The sequence below is a fragment of the Anoplopoma fimbria genome, chromosome 1 (assembly GCF_027596085.1).
Source record: "Anoplopoma fimbria isolate UVic2021 breed Golden Eagle Sablefish chromosome 1, Afim_UVic_2022, whole genome shotgun sequence".
Classification (NCBI taxonomy): Eukaryota; Metazoa; Chordata; class Actinopteri; order Perciformes; family Anoplopomatidae; genus Anoplopoma; species Anoplopoma fimbria.
In genome coordinates, this window is record NC_072449.1 from 15,927,801 (window position 1) to 15,951,068 (window position 23,268).

The 23,268-nt window shown below is 39.6% G+C and overlaps 1 protein-coding gene across 1 annotated transcript in view; it reads left to right on the forward strand.

Moving 5' to 3' along the window:
* Positions 1-23,268, forward strand: part of LOC129098883 (cytoplasmic dynein 2 heavy chain 1) — a 97,319-nt gene that overhangs the window by 32,740 nt on the left and 41,311 nt on the right. Inside the window, 25 exon segments of the mRNA XM_054608050.1 lie at positions 869-1,033; positions 2,859-2,983; positions 3,207-3,455; positions 3,702-3,810; positions 4,170-4,283; positions 4,783-4,925; positions 5,346-5,427; positions 5,872-6,032; positions 6,541-6,678; positions 7,994-8,107; positions 8,259-8,419; positions 9,140-9,263; positions 9,405-9,526; positions 10,235-10,321; positions 10,934-11,060; positions 12,179-12,320; positions 13,186-13,295; positions 14,101-14,121; positions 14,481-14,579; positions 15,090-15,213; positions 16,674-16,837; positions 16,990-17,109; positions 18,283-18,417; positions 19,891-20,034; positions 21,382-21,471. Coding sequence (XP_054464025.1) covers positions 869-1,033; positions 2,859-2,983; positions 3,207-3,455; positions 3,702-3,810; positions 4,170-4,283; positions 4,783-4,925; positions 5,346-5,427; positions 5,872-6,032; positions 6,541-6,678; positions 7,994-8,107; positions 8,259-8,419; positions 9,140-9,263; positions 9,405-9,526; positions 10,235-10,321; positions 10,934-11,060; positions 12,179-12,320; positions 13,186-13,295; positions 14,101-14,121; positions 14,481-14,579; positions 15,090-15,213; positions 16,674-16,837; positions 16,990-17,109; positions 18,283-18,417; positions 19,891-20,034; positions 21,382-21,471 — 3,170 coding nt within the window.

The following is a 23,268-nucleotide window of genomic DNA, read 5'->3' on the forward strand; positions in this document are numbered from 1 at the left end:
ATTATCTATCTTGTCACAACCCTTATGTTTTATTAAAAACTAACTTTTTGAACTCTCAAATATCAATGTCAGTACCTGCCTCAAAAATCCGGAATCAGCCAGTCTTTAGTGGCTTTATTGGCTCTGGTGGGAGAATCACTGATGTGGTGGGTTTTTTAGGCATTGCATTAATTTGAAAGCCATAGGCATGGAAAATGTTTAGCAGGACCATTTGGCACTTTGAGTCATTTGCTTTTTATTAGTGGTCTTTAAAATGAATTATGTAAGGAAAACCCTGGAGTGTCAACTGTGTCCCTGCTTGACTCTCTTCTTCAGCTCTTGCAGTTTAATGTGACAGACACTGTTGAAGCCAGTGGCCTATGAGATCTTAATTTTGGCCTGTCCCTGTAGCACTCTTTTTTTTTAGCTAGCAGCACTCTGCTCGTTCTTGGGGGATTTTGGTAAATTTAGTTTTACCCTGGGAAGTGCTTTTGTCATGCCTGATCTCACCAAAAATAGCCCTTTGACTCATGTTGGGGCCTGAGTCCCAGTGTAAACACTGTGCTTGTGTCTGTGTCTGTCCTTTTTGAAACTTAAACTACAACGACAGATATGGACATACTTCAAAATACTTATTGTATGATGATGATGTTCGTTAGAAACAGATGAATAGCTGTAAGTTTTTACTCTTTGTGTTGAATGTTGAATCAAGCTTATGATAAATAGCTAATTTCAACCGAAATCAACAAATCTAATCTTGTGAATGAATGCAAGCATGTACTTGGGATATTATGTTGGGTATTAATTCAGATATATGTATGCATGTGTGTGTGTGTGTGTGTGTGTGTGTGTGTGGGATGGTGTGCATTTGTCATTTATTCCTTTTTAGCTCAATCTAATGTGACAGACAGCGTGTTGGAGGTGATAGCATATGAGGCCAGGAGGCTGTTCAGAGACCGGCTAGTTTCCTCCAAAGATCTTCACACCTTTGATAACATCCTCTCCTCCATTATACGGGGTGACTGGGGCTCTGATGCTCTAGACAACATGACTGGTAAGAGAAAGCTCTATTCTTGCTGACATACACCTTTGTTTTGATCACACATACAAAAGAATAATAGCTCAATAGAGATGTGACTCTCTGTCAGCCTGGCTACAGTGCTGAAGAGAAACCTGGGGTTGTTTTTATTTGTCTCTATTAATGATGAATAATGGGCTGCTCTGGCATTACGGAGGGCCGTCTTATATGTTTTAAAGCTATCTCGACAGACTAACCGAGATTCTTCCAAATTGGTGGAATGCAATATCCTTTAAAGATTTCGCAATGTTTGTTTTAATTCGCGGGTTTATGGGGAAATACCATGGAGTGAAACTCCTTTGTTTTATTATCTTCTTTTCTACAGAGGTAATAGAGTCTAGTGAGTCCATTGCACTCAAGGCAAAGCAGGAAAAAATCCATTACAGATTGAGTACTTGATGCAATTCATGCCAACATTTTCAGGCGGCCACTCATGCCTGAAAGAAACTTTGATAGGCTCTGTTCTTTGACAGCTCTGTGTTTATAGCAGTTTCTCAGATAATGGTCTGTTTGCCTACTTTAAACCAGCATTATATGAATAAAATGTTTATTTTTTTTCATTTGGTTTACTACTCGACACACAAACACAAATGTTTCTCATTCAAGCATTTAAAATATAAAGTGGCCCCAGTTGTGATAACATTTGAATTCCTCCATTGTAGAAGGGTTGGCTGCAAATGGCTTTAAATCCTGGTTGGAGAGGTAAGACTCCAATGCAACACTTTCCTGCCAACTGTTAGTGTGAGATAAATAAGAACAGAGTGAAACTAGAATGATGCATTGTGTTGTCCGCACTATACAGGAGGTCCCCTCAGGAACCTGAGAGGGATGAGAGGAGAAGTTAAATGCATTTCCTTCCCTGCTTGCATACAAATGTACATAGTTATACTGCTCGGCGATAGTCTGCACAGCAGTACTAGAAATAGGTGACAAATGCCGGCAATAGCAAGCCATAGCCAGTTTTCTCAATGCAAACTAATGTTGAGAGCCAGCATAAAGAAAACATGCCAAGAGAGCTGGTTCAACTCAGAGAGGTGTTCAAGAACAGGTCTTGACTGCTGAATAAATACAATGACAAATGTAACCAAGGCCCTTGGTAGTGCTTAACGAAGCCCTGCAGTGCTGGAAGTTAGACCTAAGAAATCAGAGAGGCAGAGTAAAATGAGTGAGAAGGATAAATCCTTTTTATCACATCAACACATCCAAAGCATGCATCCAGGTCCAGTGTCATACCAATAACCAATTCAACAAAAGTAAAAAAAACTTTACATTATTGGAGGAGATTACTTAAAACACCAGTGCTCAGTAACAAAGAGACATGCAACTGCAATATCCCAGAATGTGGCACCTGGCACTGATTGCAAGTGCTATAGATTTTTTTCTTGAATATCCCTTTCATCTGCGCGACCTTGTGGCATTGCCTAAACTGATGGATTTAAACGCAAGCAGTCTGCATTTATATCTAACCTGTGAGTATCAGTTAAAGAAATGAGAAATGCCTCTTCCAAATAATGGCCAAAGGTGCAGTCCGTTGAAACAAACACCTGCCTGCTTCTCTGAAACATCTGGCATGTAATCTGTGGGATCTGAGAACAAATCAAAAATCCTATTGCACAGGTTGAACATTCAGACACAAATTTTGTCTCATTTTCACATGTAGCTGACTGGAATTCATTTTTATGACAGTACCGGTACTTTCATCTACAGTGCTCATTTTGTGTATTTCTTCTTACCTCCGTAGACAGCCTTTATGTCATTTGATGTACACATTAACACTCTGTAATATGTCCCTTGTGTGCAGATGGCTTTTATGTGACGTGGGGAGCCTCTGAAGGCACTATAATGACTCCAGGCCAGTCTCTACCTCCTCATGGTAAACAGCTGGGACGTCTGGATTCTGCTGACCTAAAACAAGTTATACAAAAGGTACACAGTGAGAAACTGCTGTGTGGTGTGGTGTGTTGTGTATATTTATATATATATAATCCAGTGATGTACTGTATAATTTATTTGTATTATACATTGTGGTATTGCAACTTGACCTTAGTAATTTAACGATCTGAATACTTCTGCTCCTTTTACCTTCTCCTGCTTTAATCTTTGTGCCTCAGTCATGTGCTTTTGTTTCTCCCCCCCGTCCTTCCTCTAGGGAGTAGTGCTGTACAGCCGTGATAACAGAGAGCTGGATCTTCTCCTGTTCTGGGAAGTGTGTGACTTTGTGGCCAGGGTGGATCGAGTCCTGAGCCGACCCGGTGGCTCTCTGCTTCTGGCCGGCCGGAGTGGAGTGGGTCGGCACACAGCCACGTGCCTGGTGTCTCACATGCATGGTTACACATTGTTCACGCCCAAAATCTCCCGTGGTTATACTCTGAAGCATTTCAGCAATGACCTCAAGACGGTAAGAGTGAATTATCTTTTTTATTGGCTCAACTGGTTCTGGACTGTACTAGATAATTAGATGCACTGGTTAGCATAGGTGAGTTTTTTTTTTTTCATTTGAATTGCCAAATAGATTGTTAAATGCCACCTTAAAGTAGCAATTAAAACACAAATGCACAAATTGGTGTCAGTATATTTGTGGTTTGTCGTGTTTATATGTATATCAAACATATCTTATATGTGTATGCATTCTGTATACGTGTAGGTGATGCAGCTGGCAGGTCTGGAAGGCCAACAGGTGGTTCTGCTTTTAGAAGACTATCAGTTTGTTCACCCAGCTTTCTTAGAGATGGTCAACAGCCTGCTGTCATCAGGTGTGTATTGCTTTTGTTTGTGGGCCATTACTTCAGTTATAGAACAGATTTTACTTTTTAGATCTCAAGGGATACAATTAGATTTTGTATTAGGTTAATGTAACTTATAAAAGAAATGTTTGACATTTTGGGAAATACATAAATACTTGAATCTTTGAAGTGTCAGAGACATTCCGACTCCAGCCTTTGTTGTGAAGTATTCATGGTCTGCATTTGAATGTGAACCTTGCACTGGTCATTTTTAGCAAAACAATGCTGCACCAATCAGAAGTTGCAGTTTTAATGCATCTTTGCCCGAATATCTTGAATTTAGTTTCTTTATATCATTGCTTTATGTGCCTGTTTATGTTATGTTTCAGGTGAGGTTCCAGGTCTGTACACCCCAGAGGAACTGGAGCCTCTCCTCTCCCCCCTCAAAGACGCTGCTTCACAGGATGGATTTTCTGGACCTCTCTACAACTACTTTTCTCACAGTTTGTACTGTTTATTTTTCAACAGCCCAGTCCCTCTGTCTATCTGTTATTCATTATTTTGGTCTGTTCCCATCTATGTGGTACATGTTGTACTCAGGTTCTCTTCTCACTATAAAAATCTATAACATGTGTCCCCATATTTCCACTGATTGTTTAATCTGTTCTCTTCCAGGAGTGTATCAGACTATTCCTCTGTGCAGTGGTGTGTTTACTGTAGAAATAGTGCAGTGCTGAGGTTGAGGTAGCTGGCAGATAATACAATCAGTAGCTCTATTATTGTAAAAGTATACCGACGAAAGACTAAAACTCTGTCAGGAAGGTACAAGATAAAAGGGACAATGTCAGGGAAACAAAAACTAGTACCTGCATTCACATTGCCCCTCATCTTCTCTGTTTTCCTGCTCTATTGCTTTGTCTCAAACAACATTTTTTGATTAACTCCTCCACTGTTTTTATTCTCCAACTACTGTGTAAGTCTTTGTGTATCACACCCCTTTAGGAATTCAGAAGAACCTCCACATTGTTCTGCTCATGGACTGCTCCAACTCTAACTTCACCATCAACTGTGAGAGCAACCCAGCTTTCTATCGCAAGTGTTCTGTCCAGTGGATGGAAGGATGGTCTGAAAGCAGCATGAAGAAGGTCGGTGAAGGACGATGATACACAAATACTGTGACAAGATCAAAACCAGTATTTAAGATGAAGAAATCTTGCAAGAAGTGTTGTGAATGGTGGTTCACTTATGCCCGGAAACTTTGAAAAGACAGACTTGTTCTGCCCAGACTTTGATAACATCTCTGTTGAGCAACAATTACTCTCCTGCCCCTTACATACTCACAAGTATTTGTAATTTAAGTATCCTGTGGCTTCATATTTAATATTGACCCAAAGGATTATGAAGTGAATAAGTATATAAAGTAAAAAGTAAACTGTTTTTGGTATTTAAAATTGTAAAACTTGACACATAAATTCTAAAATGCAGTTGTGATAACGTTTTTAATGCATGCATCAATGCTTTTCATATCACTTTCACATCTGGTTTGTGAACCTTCACCTTGTCAGATTCCTGAGATGCTGCTGGCAAAGATTGAAGGAGGAAGAGAGGAGAATGAAAGGGAAAAGGACACAAAGGGGAAAAGCTCAGGTGGGAGCTTAATAGCCTTTACAGTTTGTATGGCTGTTATTTATAATTATGATGATGATGATAATATCTTGTAGGTCGTCTCTGTCATATGCCTAAGTATAATTGTACTTCTCTTCTGTGGATACATTTTTTAGACTTAATTTAATCTAGCAGTAGTTAAGGTTTCATAATAACAATCTTAGGACTGTAACTTCAATGAGATGAAAATGGCTTTTATTGACAAAGAATCAGCGTTTATATATATAAAAGCAAACACCTTACCACCGACAGAATGTTATGTTACCCATATTTTGCAACTTCAAAATACAACTTCTTCTAACAGCAACTAGAAGCATATTAATACAGTTTCATGCTGTGTTTGGCTGTGTTTTGTGTCAAGAAGTTGACATCCTAATTTCAAACCAATTCGTGCTCACAAGCTTCTTTGTCCTCTACTCCCAGCAGGTGCTGCTCAGGGAGACCTGTGCCGTTTGTTCCTGATGGTCCATGAATCATGCAGAGAACATGGTGCAACACCCAGCCAGTACATGGCCTTTTTGCACGTTTACACTGCAATATTTAGCCGGAAGCGGAGCCAGCTCACAACTAGACAACAGCATCTGCAGGTACAATATCAGCTTTAGTCCAAGGTCAATATGCACAAACAACTGAGATGCATGTTTAAGTACCCACACCAAATATTTGTTAGATTGTTTTCCACCTCAAATTATAAAAGTAAAGTATGTTGTTTGTTAGCCCGTTAAAGAATAACTTATGGTGTGAAGAACAGATGTATCAGCTAAGTAGAACTAAATGAAAACAGTCATAGTCAGCTATTGTTTGCACATATAACATGTGGCAAAAAATAGTGCGAGCATATGTTTTTCAAACAGATTCGACCAACTTCTATGTTCAGTTTGTTTGATTTATTAATCACCATACGTTTCTAATAAAGGATAAAGGATATTTTTTCTTATAATAATCAAAAAATGCAGTATATGTAAGTGGGCGATTGCCATTATAATTAAGAGCACTGTTGGTATTACATTTTCTAGGTTGTCTTTTTAACTCATACATATATTGCACATAGGTATTTCATGTCTCTAACATCGCATATTTGACTTGTGTCTGCAGGCAGGTGTGTCTAAGCTGAATGAAGCTAAAGCATTGGTGGATGAGTTGAAGAGGCGGGCTGCAAAGCAGAGTGCGCTGCTGAAGACTAAACAACAGGAGGCAGATTCTGCCCTGCAAGAAATTACCACTTCCATGCAGGTGTGTGTGCTTGTGTGTGCATGTATGTTTGTGGCTGTGTGTATGTCAGTGTGTGTAACTTTGAGGTCCTACAAGGTTTCATGTCTCCTCCAAGCTATATCTATCCTTCCCTGAACTCTCACTGCAGCCCTCTCCTCTCACATCCTCTCCTCTCCTCTCATCCTCTCCTCTCCTCTCACATCCTCTCCTGTCTTCTCCTCCTTTCTTATCTTATCTTGCCTCTCTCCCCTTCACTCTTCCTCTCCTCATCTGCATTGTATTATTCTTGCAACTTTTTCTGGATTTCCCATGACTGTGTCTCCCCTGCTGTGAAGTCTATTGATTTAGTTTGTGTGCCTATGTGCATTTGTTTGTTCTGTGACTTCTCATCCAGTGCTTTTTGTCTCCTGATATGGAAGTTTCCATGTCCTCCTTCAGGCTCTGTCTGGAGGATGGATGTATGGCAAGATGTATGGGGGGGAGGAGAGCTGAACAAAAAGAAAGCTGAACCCTGTTCATTAGTTATGATATGCTATCATTCTCTCTGTGGGGAATTGGCTTTTTGAGTGAGATGGAGTGAAGGAGGGTGAGAGAAGGTACAAGAAACAAGAGAAGGGAAAACTGTCAGCAGAGTGATAATTAACGACTAGACTCGTCTCTTTGGGCTGTGGCAGCTCTGTCTCCTGTAGAGATACAGACAGCAGGGATGGATAAGGGGGGAAGACTGGGACAAAGAGATGAAGCACGGAAACAAACTAGATGGAAAACAGACTTTGGAAAGCTGGAGACATTCAGAGTATGAAGCAGTGGAGGGGGAAGGAAAATAAGATTTGGAGAGGGAATAGGGGAAATATGTGGTATGAATAAGGGGTTAAGACTTAACAGGGGGAATTGGAAGGATGGGAAGACTATTATCTTGGGATGAGGGTGATATATGATATACTGGACCGATTATTTGGGTATAGACGTGCGAGAGATGCAAAGTATTCTGCCAAACAGTCAACCACACTTGCTTTTCACCTTCAATAATGTGTCTTACTCTGAATGTTCCTAAACCAAATCTTTCATCTTTACTCAAAGGAGGACTTTGGCTATATGTCTAAAGCATCTAACTCACTCATCAATTGATGTGCTGATAAATATACTTACTTACGTTTTAAAAGGCTTTTTGGATATGTGTAAGTTGTAAAATCTGTCGGTCATGTGTTCTTGGTGAGTATCAGGTTGAAGAAAGTATACTGTATATAATATCCTTCTGTTTTAGCATTTGAAACACTTGAAGGCTGTATTTTCAATACAATACACTAATAATCAATTGATATTTTTGGTTATCCAGAATGCCAGTGACCAGAAGACAGAAATGGAAAAGATTAAAGGGAAGATGGCTCAAGAAGTGTCCAAGATTGAAGAGAGAAAGGCCAAAATAGATCATGAGCTGAAGGAAGTGCAGGTTAGTTTGACTTGCTCTGTCTGTATGGCATTATGTGTCAGTTACCTGAAATACACATACATACATCTGCCACCAAATAATTGTCTTTCCAGCTGCACACACCTTTATTTACTACTGTATTCCTCCCTCTTCTTACCATTCTGCCCTCTAGCCTTTGGTAGATGAAACAAAGCATGCAGTTGGAAACATAAAGCCTGAAGCTCTGTCTGAGATCCGCTCCCTCCGCATGCCCCCTGATGTCATTAGAGACATCCTGGAGGGGGTACTGAGACTGATGGGCATCTTCGACACCTCCTGGGTCAGCATGAAGAGGTGAGAGGGTGAAGAGATGGGAAGAATGTGTAAAGGATAGACAGGAGAAGGGGCAAAAAAGAAGGATGGATACAGTAGATAAAAGAGAAAGTCTTTGGGAGTAATTACACTGAAGAGGATCTTCTTTCGGGTGACCAAAGAGGGTGAGGAGGTGATGGGGTGTTAAGGGATGGAGATGAAGAAGAGGATGAAATATTTTGCACAGCTAGGAAAGGACGGAGAGAAGGAGAAATCTTTATATCTGGGTTTACTACTTTATATACTGGAAATACACCCAAACCATCAATTTTTTGCTCTTGTTTGAGTTGTTTTCAGTACAGAATATTCAAATGTATCATCTAATTCAATCATTGATATTTTCCTATCACTTGTTCACATGGCCGAAAAAAAAGTCACATGTTAAAATACACATTTGTGTGTGTTTCTCATCGTCTTCATTAGTAGCAAAGAGAATAAATTGCAACAGATTTGGTTAATTAAAGATGAAAAGAACTTTAAGGTTCATCATTTTCAGCTTTAATTAACATCAACTGCTTCATTTTCTAGATAAAAAGTCACTTTATTCTATCTCCCTCAAATGATCTATCTCTATTGCTTGTACACTTGGACATGTAACATCAGACTCTCACACACAACATTTAGGTGCTTTATTTTTCACCTGCTCACGTCCATCCTCTCACCCTTTCTTATTTTTTTTTATTTTCCCCTTTTTTTCTGTAGCTTTCTGGCGAAGCGCGGAGTGAGGGAGGACATAGCTACATTTGAGGCGAGGAACATCACCCCGGATATTCGCCAGAGTGTGGAAGAGCTGCTCAACAGGAACAAAGCCTCCTTTGATGCAAAGGTCAGCTAGCCACAATAGCATAATAATAATTAGATGAATGGTTGGTGGATGTTTTTAACCCCTTGTTGATTTTGTATTGGCTGAATATAGTATTGTAGCTGTTGTTGTGACTGAGTTGTTTCTGACTGTTGTTGTGCTCAGAATGCAAAGCGTGCAAGTGCAGCAGCTGCTCCCCTGGCTGCCTGGGTCAAAGCCAATGTCCAATACTCCCACGTGCTGGAGAGGATAGGACCACTGGAGAGAGAGCAGGCTGGACTACTGGAGTAGGAACACATACACACACGCACACACACACATACACACAAATACCACTCCAGAATACAGCTGGAACGATTAGTTGAATGCTTGATTGGACAATCGACAGAAAAATAGTTGTCAACGATTTTGATGTTCGATTAATTGTGAAAGAGAAACATTGATGTGGGATTCTGATTGATACTGATGGTAAATATAGTTCACTGAAGAAATAAATTCCCCAGAGCGTGCAATATTGACTGAAAAAGCTGATCTCTCCTGCTGCGTGACTGTGCCAGCTGTGACTACATGTATCCGGAAGCATTGCCCGGGAGCGGCGATTTTGCTACGGCTGAAAAATAAACAAAATAAGCTCACAAAACATCAATGAAGGAAATATTCTTTCACCAAAGCCCCAAAATACAACTGCACACCTCGTGGACTCAGGTTTTACTCTTACACCAAAACTAAGACAGGCTTAAGTGCCTTGTTTACTCATCATAAAACACACTTCATTCAAACTGGACAGAAACCAAATACAACCCATTAAACATATCTTGGTTAGTCTTTCCACTGGTCCAACAATCAGCAACTCTGGTTTGGTCAAAAAAGATTCTTAATTCACATTTAGATGTGAAAATATACTCATGCTCTCTTATGCACAAAAAATATACAAACATTTAACGATTCACATAGACATCCTTGACACTGTGTTTCTGTGTCGTGTGTGTGTCCAGAAACCTAAGAAAAACGGAGAGTAGGAAGAATAAGCTGGAGGAACAGCTCAACTCTGTTGGAGCCAAAGTCAACGAGTTAAAAGAGAAGTATGCCTCCTTCCAACTTCCCATCTCTTCTTTCAGCCTCTGATCCTTACATTTCCAATGTATTTCATCTGTGACAAAATCTTATGGTTGTTACCTTGTCATAAATGTGTCTTGTAATGTTTATGTAATAAACCATAAATGTTGAGGGTACTGGCCGGACGCCACTTTATGCCACAAGGCTCAATTGCACAGAAACTCTGCTGAGTGCCATGATGCCTCTCTCAAGTGTTTATGACAACAAATGTTTGATGGGTTATTAAATGGGCGGGGCTAAAGTATAGGGGTGGGGCTGTGAGTCTAAATTGGCATTGTAAATGTCCTCAGGCCTGGAGCCTTATCATGGCTGATACATTTGGAGCAGATATAACAATGCACTGCATTACTGTATTGTATGTCAGATTTCATGGCATATGTACAGCTTTCTATTCCAACTTCAATGGAGTGGATTGAGCTACAGTCAGTGAAATTATTATATGTTATCAATCTATTTAATAAATCTTTGGTAGATTAAATAAATATCTGAATGTCCGTCTTAGAAATCTCCAGGTATCTCACATCAAACACATTTACCTACTTACTGATCTCTTTTCCACCTCCTCACTCTTTCCTCAGGTTTCAGTGTCATACTACAGAGGCAGCTAAGTTGGAGGCTGAAGTGACAAACGCTCAGGACACGATCACTGCTGCCGAGCAGCTCATATCACAACTGGATGGAGAACACACACGGTGGAACGCACAGGTAGCTTGATGTATGAGTTTGTTGAAGTGTGTATTGTTGTGGGAGGTTATAAACATTTACTAAATTTGGGGCTCATTTAACATGTAAGAGCAACAGGAGGCGTGCGTGGGTGGGTGTGCGTGTCTGCTTGTGTGTGTGTGTGTCTGTGTGTGTGTGTGTGTGTGTGTGTGTGTGTGTGTGTGTGTGTGTGTGTGTGTGTGTGTGTGTGTGTGTGTGTGTGTGTGTGTGTGTGTGCGTGCGCGTTTGTGACAGGGGCATGTATCCTGCTGTCTTGGGTCCCTTCTGGCTGTTTTTACTCCTCTCTGCAGCATCTGTCTGCACCTTAATTAAAACACTCAATCTCTTCCTGACACACACACCCTCACACTCACTGCTTTCCTCAAGGCCCGCACCAAAGAGCCAGTTTACTCTCTACTCACGTATTTCCATATACTCACACATACACACTTCATTCGTTACGCTTTTGCACACTATGCAGTAGCTGTGGTTTGCTATATGTTAATGCCTCTAAGTTGTGTACGTGTTTCACAGGAATGGAGAACCACAGAGAGAAGGGTACACAACTACAAAGTGGTGCAGAAATAGATGCATGTTTTGAGTGGAATGTGGCAGGATGGTAGTATTAATACAGAAGACCAGAGATTACATTGTCCTGAAAACCTGCAGTCACAGGTATGTGGGCATTCAGAAGTCATAAGGCTTGGAAATAAACCCTGGTGCATAGTTCACCAAACATGTGCATTTATGATCCGATGGCATGCTATTAGTCTCAACGGAATCCTGATCAACATAGAAACTACAGCAGTAATGTCACATTAGCATATCATGTACAAGTGTGTGACTGTGTTCCTGTATTTGTAGGTACTTTTTTCTTGTGTCTGTCAGAACCAGTGTAGACATGTTTGGATTATTTGGGGTGTGGAGTTGGGTTCACATTTCATCATTTTGGAGGAGGGAAGAAGGAGTCACATCCTAAGTTACTGATCATTCTCTTTTTCTTCTGAACATTTCTTTACATTCTTCCCTCTAATTCCAATCCTTTCATTGCCTTTACCTCTCTCCTTTTTCTTTTCATACACTTTCCCCCCTAATTACCTGCCTGTCTCTCTTTCTATCAGATGTCTGAGATGAAGAGTGAGTTGGACACGCTCCCCATGAGGGCCATGCTTGCTGCAGCCTTCATCACCTATCTGTCTGCTGCTCCTGAAGACCGTAGAAGACAATGTCAAGAGACATGGATGGCTCAATCTGGACTACAGAGTAAATAGTCTACTACTTATACTTGAGGCTCCAATTTATGCCGACTCTTGTGCTAAGCAGCCTACACAAACACACTGCTACCCAGTAACACACTGTTGTGATACACATGGTTTATATAAAACACTTCTGGGACTACTCAATATGATTGCTGATAAATCATTCTTATTTTGGAGAATGTTAAGCTTGCTTGATCACCATTTAACTAAAAACCATTACCAAATCAAGTATTTAGACCAAATGAATTACCTGACCTCGTAATCATGTTGATGTCTTTAATCCCAGTCCAAATTTATTTTCAGTATTGTGAGTAACCTAACAAGTACTCACATAAAAACTCACTCACTTATTAAAGATGACAGTATTTAATAACCCTGTTTTTACCACTTTCTGTATTTAATACAATTTATCATATGCCAAGCATTGCAACCTTAATTTAGCAGCTGTTCTATTCATGTGTTAATATTCTATCCTCACAAATGAACCAGTAAAATGTGAGCTTTCTGTCAGCACTCGTGAGGTTTAACAAGACGTTTGTCTTGTTAATAGCTCTGACCATATAACTGCTTGGCAACTCCTTTCCCAGAGGGCCTCAGCATGTAATTTCCAAACAGCTGAGTCATCAAGTTGACCCCCTATTATTTCTAAATCCTCGTGTCCATTGAACGTCTTCTCCCCAAATTAGTTGTCAAGATTACTTTGTTTACCCCACATAAAGTGTAATAAAATATGTTAGGTACCATTGATGATTTCGCACCTGTCGTCCGTTACTGAAATATATGACGTTTGATTAAAATGACCAAGTCAGTGAGAAAACATTAAGGCAACAAATAAGCATGTGCATTTGTGTTGTGTGTGTTTTTATCAGAGTTTGACTTGCGGTCATTTCTGTGCTCGGAGAGTGAGCAGTTGATCTGGAAGAGTCAAGGGCTGCCATCTGATGACCTCTCCATGGAGAATGCACTTGTCATACTACAGGTAAGACATCCATTTCCCTTTATGTCAAATTGCATTCTCTCTAATTTTGTTTTTATACCCCTGACTACAATTATGCTTTGTCACAGAAGGATCTAGCTTATTAAAGGAACTGTATTTAACATTTTAATTGTGATATAGCTGCAAACCAAGTAGATATGGTAGAGTAATGTTTACCTGAGCAGACATAAAGTAGCCCTCTGTGTGTAATCCGAGTTTCTCCTAGCTTTGTTGTCATAGCCTCCTGGCAGCACATGGCTTTAGTGCATGTTCCTGCGTGTGAGCATGCCCCACTGGTTAGCTAACGGCCACTGCTCTGCACTGCTCTCATGCGATGGTTACAGCTGGTAATGCAGCCCTGACCGACAGCGTTGTCGAGGAAGCGTAGCACCCACCCTCAGGTTCCCCCTTGGTTGAACACCGTTATCTCTGTCAGCACTTTCACCTTAGTTTGCGATGTTGGCATAGTTACCTATGAGCCACCGGCTCGCCATCGACATGTTGAGAGCCGATGAAAGGTAATCGAAGTGCTCACAATCTCGGATCTTGCACCTTTAAAGCAATTTAATCACCAATTTATATCTCTAATATTTTTATATTAGTTTACAAAACATCTTATGAATTGAATACACTTGAAAAAATAAAATATATTTGTACAAAAAACAAAGTACAATATAATTACAGCATTGACTTGTAACAGCAAATCTCTATTTTAATAGTCATATCAACCAATTTGCCCTTGTTACCATTCATCTGTCCTCCATTTGTCTGTATTCTGTTTTTTTGTTTTTACCGTTGCTGCCTTCAGATCAATTCGCTCAAGTTACAGGTAAGAAGTTGTTCCATCATTCATCCCTGTAGCCCGACTTCGTTTAGTGTAGTCTCTCTGTGTTTTTTCACTGTCTCCGTGTGTGTGCCCTTACAAGATTATTGTCATATACACTTAAATGCCAGATTTCGCAGTCACATACACACAACACACACATATATACACATATATGTGAAATCTATGTATAAATATAGTAAACAAAGTACGATAAGGCTGGGGGGAATAAACAGGTTTGAGAAAGAGAATCCTTACATGCACACACGCCTCCCCTTTTCTCGGTAACTGGGCCTGTTTCTAAGTAAAACTATCCCAAACAAGTTACCCTTAAACACAGTTCTTTATCATTCTTCTATACTCAGAGTGTTGCCTGTCCGTTCCTGATCGACCCGTCATCCCGAGCTACAGAGTGGCTACGCACACATCTACAACAGCACAGACTAGAGGTTATCAACCAACAGGTAAAGCCACACAAGCAATCACACACGTTTGTCTTACAACACACATTAGAGGTAATTAACTATAATGTTGCATCTGCAATCTTCACAAACTTGTACTCTGGTGAAAACTCTAAACCTAAATTATCTCTGAGGTAACTATATATAAGGACATTACTGTTTTACATTTCTTTGAAGTGTTTTATTAGATTGATTCCTTGATTGATCTTTTTGTCTATTATAAGTTGTCTATTTTAAGTTCATTGTGTGTATAAATGTGTGTATGTATAAATGTGTGTATGTATATATATATATATATATATATTGTTCTTTTGTATCTTATTTATTATTATGAAAACAAAACACATATTTTCAGTAAAGCAACCTTAAAAAACAAAGACTTTTTAAAATGATTTTGTTATTGTTATAAGGGATGGTAATGATATTGCCCTTAAATGTTACCGCAGAATACTGTGTCACCAACCAATATTGGAATTTAAGATATTTTATCATTTGTGTGCTTGTTCTCTACAGGATAGTAACTTCATGACATCCCTCGAGCTGGCGGTCAGGTTTGGAAAAACACTTATCATCCAAGAGATGGATGGTGTTGAACCTGTGCTCTACCCACTGCTGAGGAGGGACCTCATAGCACAGGGTATACGCACACTCACAAACACCATTTAATGCAAAGAAGGTGTGGTGAAAATGATTGATTATGCAACCCCACCCACTGGTTGCTTACTCAAAAGCCGACCACTCGCCCATGTCTGACGGACACTTTTCTACACTGTAGTGAAATCCTATTTTTAGGGATTTTGCCAAAGTGCAAACTATTCTGCACCTTGATGTTATCTGACCAAGTTTAATTAACAACTTTCAGATTATTATATATATATATATATATATATATATATATATATATATATATATATATATATATATATATATATATTACTCTCTTATATTCAGAGGGTTTCATCCAGAACCCACCTAGGGTCCTCATGAGGCTCCTAATGGGCTGGGGCTGATTTGGTGCAGTACAACCACAATCATGGTTCACAATCACAGTTTTTATGGGTGTGTGTGTGTGTCCTGGGGGGATCTTTTAACACCCGTACTTTCAACAATATCCTTGCGAAACCTTTTCTTTAAAAAGGATTCTTCAGAAAGAAATGCTTGTGGGTATTTTGTTTTTATACCCCTGACTACAATTATGCTTTGTCACAGAAGGATCTAGCTTATTAAAGGAACTGTATTTAACATTTTAATTGTGATATAGCTGCAAACCAAGTAGATATGGTAGAGTAATGTTTACCTGAGCAGACATAAAGTAGCCCTCTGTGTGTAATCCGAGTTTCTCCTAGCTTTGTTGTCATAGCCCTGGCAGCACATGGCTTTAGTGCATGTTCCTGCGTGTGAGCATGCCCCACTGGTTAGCTAACGGCCACTGCTCTGCACTGCTCTCATGCGATGGTTACAGCTGGTAATGCAGCCCTGACCGACAGCGTTGTCGAGGAAGCGTAGCACCCACCCTCAGGTTCCCCCTTGGTTGAACACCGTTATCTCTGTCAGCACTTTCACCTTAGTTTGCGATGTTGGCATAGTTACCTATGAGCCACCGGCTTGCCATCGACATGTTGAGAGCCGATGAAAGGTAATCGAAGTGCTCACAATCTCGGATCTTGCACCTTTAAAGCAATTTAATCACCAATTTATATCTCTAATATTTTTATATTAGTTTACAAAACATCTTATGAATTGAATACACTTGAAAAAATAAAATATATTTGTACAAAAAACAAAGTACAATATAATTACAGCATTGACTTGTAACAGCAAATCTCTATTTTAATAGTCATATCTTTTAACACCCGTACTTTCAACAATATCCTTGCGAAACCTTTTCTTTAAAAAGGATTCTTCAGAAAGAAATGCTTGTGGGTAACCTCAGCCCTTCAGGATGAACCGTTTTAGAACACATATTCATAAGAGTGTTACAAGTTGAAGATAGGATTTAAAGTGGACACTGAGGACAAAGATACAACCTTGTATGAAAAAGTACATGTTGTTTACAGAGACTCTTTTTTTCTTTCTCTCCACCGTCGACACATCCAGGTCCTCGATATGTGGTTCAGATAGGAGACAAGGTCATTGATTATAACGAGGACTTCCGGCTCTTCCTGGCAACACGGAATCCAAACCCCTTCATCCCCCCTGATGCCGTTTCAGTGGTTACAGAGATCAACTTCACTACCACCAGGGCAGGCTTGCGAGGACAGGTAACCCATGTAACCCACACTCGAGTGCTGTGTAGTAATACAGTGTATATATAGAGCATGTGATGTATGTTGCAGTCATACTGTCTGTCTTTCTGCAGTCATACAGTATGTCCACTTGCCAATTTGTTTGTGTGTGCGTGTCTTTGTGATAGCTGCTAGCCTTGACCATCCAGCAGGAGAAACCAGAATTGGAGACTGAAAAAACAAGACTGCTGCAACAAGAGGAAGACAAGAAGATACAGCTGGCTCAGTTGGAAGAATCTCTGTTAGAGGTACACATGCGGACATATAGCATACACTGTGACAACAAAGTAAAGGAGAATTCTGGATGTTGGAGTACTAATAGAGCTTGTTTTTAGGGTAGCAACCTATACTGTATTAAGTATACTACAGTATGCCTACTATTTGTACCTACTAAAGCACAATTATGTGCCCCAGTGATGAAAAATGGAGCTTTAAAGATACATTATCATTAGAAAAAGTTGAGAAAATCTGTGTTTGTCTCCCTTTATTCTTATTTGGAATGCCCACTTACCCCATGAACTGGATAGCATATTGTTTCTAACTCCCACTGTTGGTTTTAGGAGGGTGTAGTTGATAGAACGATAAAATGTGTGCAGACCAAGCAGGGGGGGTTGCTAAGCTGTAACAAGGATGTGATCCGCACCACCCAGCAACCTTAATCAGAGGGCTACCCTAGGAATGTTGGTAGGGAGTAAAACCAGAACATTTCTTGCATTGCATTTCTTTTCAATTATTCATGTACTTCAAACCTGTACAGAGAAAATTGTAGGCAGGTGTTGGGTAATTTAACTTCCACAGTAATGAGGAAATGGAGACAAAACGTCAAACAGATTGTTGCTGTCCAAATACCTAATGGGGCTCCCTGCACTTCACCATCAAACACTCACACACACACAGTTGATGGACATTGTGACACAAATGATAATGAATTTATGCACACAGTCTAAGGGAAATTTGGACATACACACATAGATAGTGCCAAGAGTAGGATATTAGTGCTTCAGTGGTACTAGACATGTAATTATTCCAGAATTGTGGGAGCATATTCGACTTGACATTTCCATGCTCCACTGCTTTCTCATATATTTTATTTGAATCTATTTGAATAAATTCTTTCAGTTTGTTTCAGAGAATACATTCTACAGGAAGAAGGGGGCGATACAAGCCTAAAAAAGATAAATACATAAAAAAAATGCCCCAGCAGGCTATTATAAAACAACATATCTTGCTCCTGCAACTTTCAGGTCAGACCAGATTTCAGCAAATTGACAGAAACGAGACAACATACTCTTTCTTACTTCTTATGCATCCATCTTTTCTCTCTTACTTATTCCTTACTCCCTTTCTGCCCCTGTCTAATCCTTGCCTTATCTTTTGTTTGTACCTGTCTGTCCATTTGTCTCTCTTTTTCCCTTTGTCAGACCCTGGCTACATCTCAGGGTAATATTCTGGAGAACAGAGAGCTGATAGACAGTCTGAACCAGACCAAGACAAGCAGTGCCCTGATCCAGAAGTCACTGTTGGAATCACACCAGCTGCAGGAGTCCCTGGACCAGGTACTGTACCTCAGGCACACATAATCTGAAAAAATGCCATGAAAAACTGTTCATGGCCTACCTCACTGCAACACTGTTTATTGGGATGGTTGGGATTATTTGAAGTGGAGTTGTATGAGGTGCTTATATATTTCAGTGTATTACCTACTGTAGATGGTGCTTGGCAGGCCCCCAGTTTGGAGAGACCGGCATGATTACTGACACGGGAGCAAAGCAATGCACCGCTGTAGATGGGGGTAGCAGCAAAATATAATTTAGCCGCCTAAAAGAAAGGCTGTTTGAGTTCATTCTATATTTAGAATATATGTTTATCTTGCTGTCAGACAACCCTTTCCAACGGGGAACTGAACTGAAAGGGAAACTTATTTATGCTTTCTTCAAAGCCATAAGACCCCATTAACAAATACAATATAGATACATTTCACTTTCAGTTTAGTTCCCCGATGGAAAATATTCTAAATATAGCCTACACTTAAAATGATACTGATTATATTTAGGTGCTAAAATACATTTTGCTGCTGCCCTGGTCCAAAGCAGTACATTACCCTGCTCCTGTGCTGGTATTCCTATCTGTTTGTCTAAACTGGGTGTGTGCCTACTGTAGGTAAATACACTGACCATGGATAATTACCCCATACAACCCCACTTCAAAATACTGTTCAATTATGTGTTAATTTTTTAACACCCTTTTTTGGTCATGAAAAAGTGATGCAAAGGTAATCAGTATTAACCAGTGGATAAACCATAGTGTAATAAACACACCCTTCACAACAACTGCTATTCTCTTCTCCCTCACTGGAGAGAGAGAGAGAGAGAGAGAGAGAGAGAGCAAGCGCACACACACTACAGAAGACAGATTGAATGGAAAGTACACAGATAACGACAGTCAGAGATTCAGACAGACTGTATAATGGAACAATAATGAATACTAAATTGAAATGTTTTGGCTATTATTACTTTCAAATATGCAATGTTATCTAGTAAATTGGCACAAACGTTTCAGCTCATTCGAGTGTTCTACTGATAAACAAACTCACAGAAACTCGCAGTTTGTAAAGACATCAGATTACATAGTGGCACAAGCAAAAAGCGATTGTAGATTCATTACACAATCATCCTCTAGGGTGCAGTGTTACACCAGAACTTATTTAAGAAGTTTCCCCCAGTTGCCTTTATTTATTTATCTTAAATGAACCTCTTTTTTTTCGCACACCTCCTGTCTCATTATACATCGTGTTGTCTATCCTCATTTCTCTTTCACTCTCGTTTCATCTCAATCGAAATTAATATTTTCTATTCTACTTTTCTTTGTATCCATCCCGGTATGAATCCCTTTCCCTGTGATCCTTCCATCGGTGGCATCATTTGTAACTATAAAACATCTGGGGTTCTTTTTTTTGCTGCTTCTTGTTTTCTCTTTAACCCCCTTTCTCTTTGTCCTCCTTTTCACTTCTCCCTTTTTTTTCATTGTAGGAGCGGGATGCCTACCTGCCTCTTGCAGAGAGTGCCAGCAAGATGTATTTTGTCATCACAGACCTGTCGAAGATCAACAACATGTACCGCTTCAGCCTTGCTTCTTTTCTGCGCCTCTTCCAAAGGGCTCTTCAGGCCAAGAAGGTGACTGGTTGACACAACTCTTATAGTACTTCCATTTTCATCCAGCACAGCAGTGTGTTTACATGTTTATTTTGGAAAATTGATCCCAAAAATTTGCCTCTGAACTGAAATCAACATTATTGCAACACCTTCATGGGCATATTTGATAAAAAAGTTATGTTTGAGAATATTTCAGTGCAGTTTATTTTTGATCAACTGAGCTTAAGTCCATTTACTTTATTTTGATAGATGATTTTATTGTTGTTCTGGTCAGCTTTGATTTATTTCATCCCTTTTTTGTTGTCAGTGAATTTTTCTCAGTCTAATCTGTGCAGCTGGAGAGCATCATAGACTATCTATCACACTGCTGTTCTCCATCTGAGCCCTAAACATTCTCTGATAACCAGAGTGTACTAACACACACACACACACACACACAGACATACACACAGACACACACACAGAGGCACACAGACATTGGGTTGAAAGATTGAGCATTAATTCCTCAAATCCTGTGTGGGTTGTTAGAGCCAGTGCTGTCATCCAAGAATGTCACCAGGCAGCAGCTGGTCACCACTGTTATGTGGGTATGTGTGTGAGTTTGTGCGTGTTCGTGTGTGTGTGTGTGTGTGTGTGTGTGTGTGTGCAGGCAGGCTTGTGGAAACATTCAGTGAGTGTGGTCAGAATACTCTCCCTTCGTATCTTTTAGTTGTTTGTTGTATGAATGAGAGTTTAATTTTCCAGGAGCTGCAGATGGTTCCCGAGATCTGGAAGAGAATTTTAACCTCTCATGTCTGACATAACACACTGAACAGGCCTCTTCCACAAACACAAACTATTTAGCAGTCACACACACAATGTCTATGCCTAGGTAGCGTATACACAAAGTGCTAATTTGCAATCACTTTCATGCAAAAACACAGCGTTGTGCATGAGACAGTCAGGCTACCCTGATTTGACAGTAGGAGAGAACATCTCTGAATAAAAATGCTCCTGATAACTTTTTAACATCATTGCTGCTCCTATTTAGCTAGAATCAAAAGCACGGGCAGCTGTGGCTCAGTGGAGAGCAGGGTCGTCCTCCAATCAGAGGATCGGAGGTTCGATCCCAAATTGCTCCCGCAGGCTGTTCCTGTGGTGTGTGTATGTATGTGTATGAATGTTAGTTAGGGTTCTGATGTGCAGGTGGCACCTTGCATGGTGGCTCCTGTCATCAGTGTATGAATGGGTGTGAATGGGTGATTGATTGGTAATGTCAAAGCGCTTTGAGTGGTTGGAAGACTAGAAAAGCGCTATACAAGTACAATCAATTATTATTATTATTACATAACACATGTGCATGTGTGTGGGTTTGTGTGTGCATTTTAGGAAGCAGAGAATACTGAAGCCAGGATTGCTGCTTTGGAGGCCAGCTTGAAGAATATGGTGTATGAGTATGTCTGCCGTTCGCTTTTCAAGGTAATACACACACTTACATACAGAAATAAAACACAATATGGTTTTGAGCATCTCTAACTTAAAACTTGATGTAAACCATCAGGGTATGCACAGCAAAATAGGATCAGTTTGTTTTGAAATAGACCCAAGAGTTTTATTTCTGCCTTGTTGTTTATTGTTAAAATCATTCAAATGATTGGATTTTAATCTGAAAACAACAATCTGCCATAAACACATCACTCATCATGAGCCGATACATTTTCTCCACTTTTTCTCATTGCTACAAAGAAATTCCACTGCTACCAAATGTTGCTTTAAATAAGTGAGATCTGCAAATAAAGTATCCTTAATTAATGTTTAGCTTAATAGGCAATTTTGTAAAGCATGGCCTAATCTGAAATATGGACTGAATAACTAAAATACAACAAGTTCCTCCAACAAATATCAAGATTCATTCATAAAAAGTACAAGTATTACTATGGTGTGTTGATTTCCTCACCTGCATACTCCTGCTTTTCTTCTCCAAACCACTGTTATCAAAATGTGTTATGTCTGGCCTTTGAGCCAATCAGAATGCAAGTTTTAAGATGGTTTACTAGTAACAGGGTTGGTGGTTCTCCTGCAGATGCACTGTTATCTTTGTGATTTTGTATTATAAAGTGGTAGTATTGTAGTTTTATTGATTCTCTAGACCCTAAAGCTCTATCAGATAAACGCATACACTTACACAGATATACAATCAAACCTCTGCATCTAACACAGTAATGAAGTGTAAAATATTGACCAACAGAGCAGTCATTGCATGCATCAGGCAATAAATGGTAAAATGTAATTTCTTTTTTGTGTGTGTGTGTGTGGGTGTGTTGCCAGAATGGTAACGGCAATTTCAGGCAGAGTCGGGCTGGCTGTTAACGGCTGATCACGTCCAAAGGCTATAAACCCAACACTTGCACACAAACACACACATTCATACACACAAACATGTAGACAGCAGCAGTCCAGTCATTAGCGGAGGAAACATTGGACTACATTATCAGTGCTCCTGTCAACACCCCCTATCTGTGCTACAGAAGACATAACTTCAAGGGCGGGGAGAAGGGGTCCAGTGAAAAGATAAAGGTGGATAATGAGCGTGAGAGGACACAAAATGAGGACAGCATAATGGGAGAATAGAGAAGAGGACAATTTGAGAGGAGGCAATATCAGAAAATATCATAATATATAATAAATACATACATAAATCTATGTAGAAAAAACAAACACAACTGAACCATCACATATTTTTGGAATATGTGTATTTTTCATTGCCACTCAGACTCTTCTATATGCGTAAAATTCCACCACAAACTGATTCAGCTTAATAAGGTATTGATTGAGCATGGCTAGACATATCAAAGTTTGATTAAGAATCAGGGTTACTCTACTATTCAACCTTACATGAGCAAAGATTGTTTCCTTTTTTTTTTTCTATTTCTTTGATTAATGGATGTAAACTTATTAAGATCATGTTATTTGACTTAAAATGAGATGTTTTGAATAGGGAACAGCTTTTATTTTCTCCAAATAAGTGTCCTGAACAACAATATTTTCAGTGTTTAACTATACTGCCTGGATTTCCCCATGTAATATTAGTTTAGGAATAATGGCATTTTCTTAATTTATATATTTAAATGAGACATATCTGCTTAATAAGGGGCATGTTTACTGAACAAGCAAGCACATATCTGGTATAGATACTGGCAAGTCAAGCAATCTTTTTTTTATAAAGCTCAAAATTATAAATTACTAATTTGCCCCAAGGGGCTTTAGCAACTCATA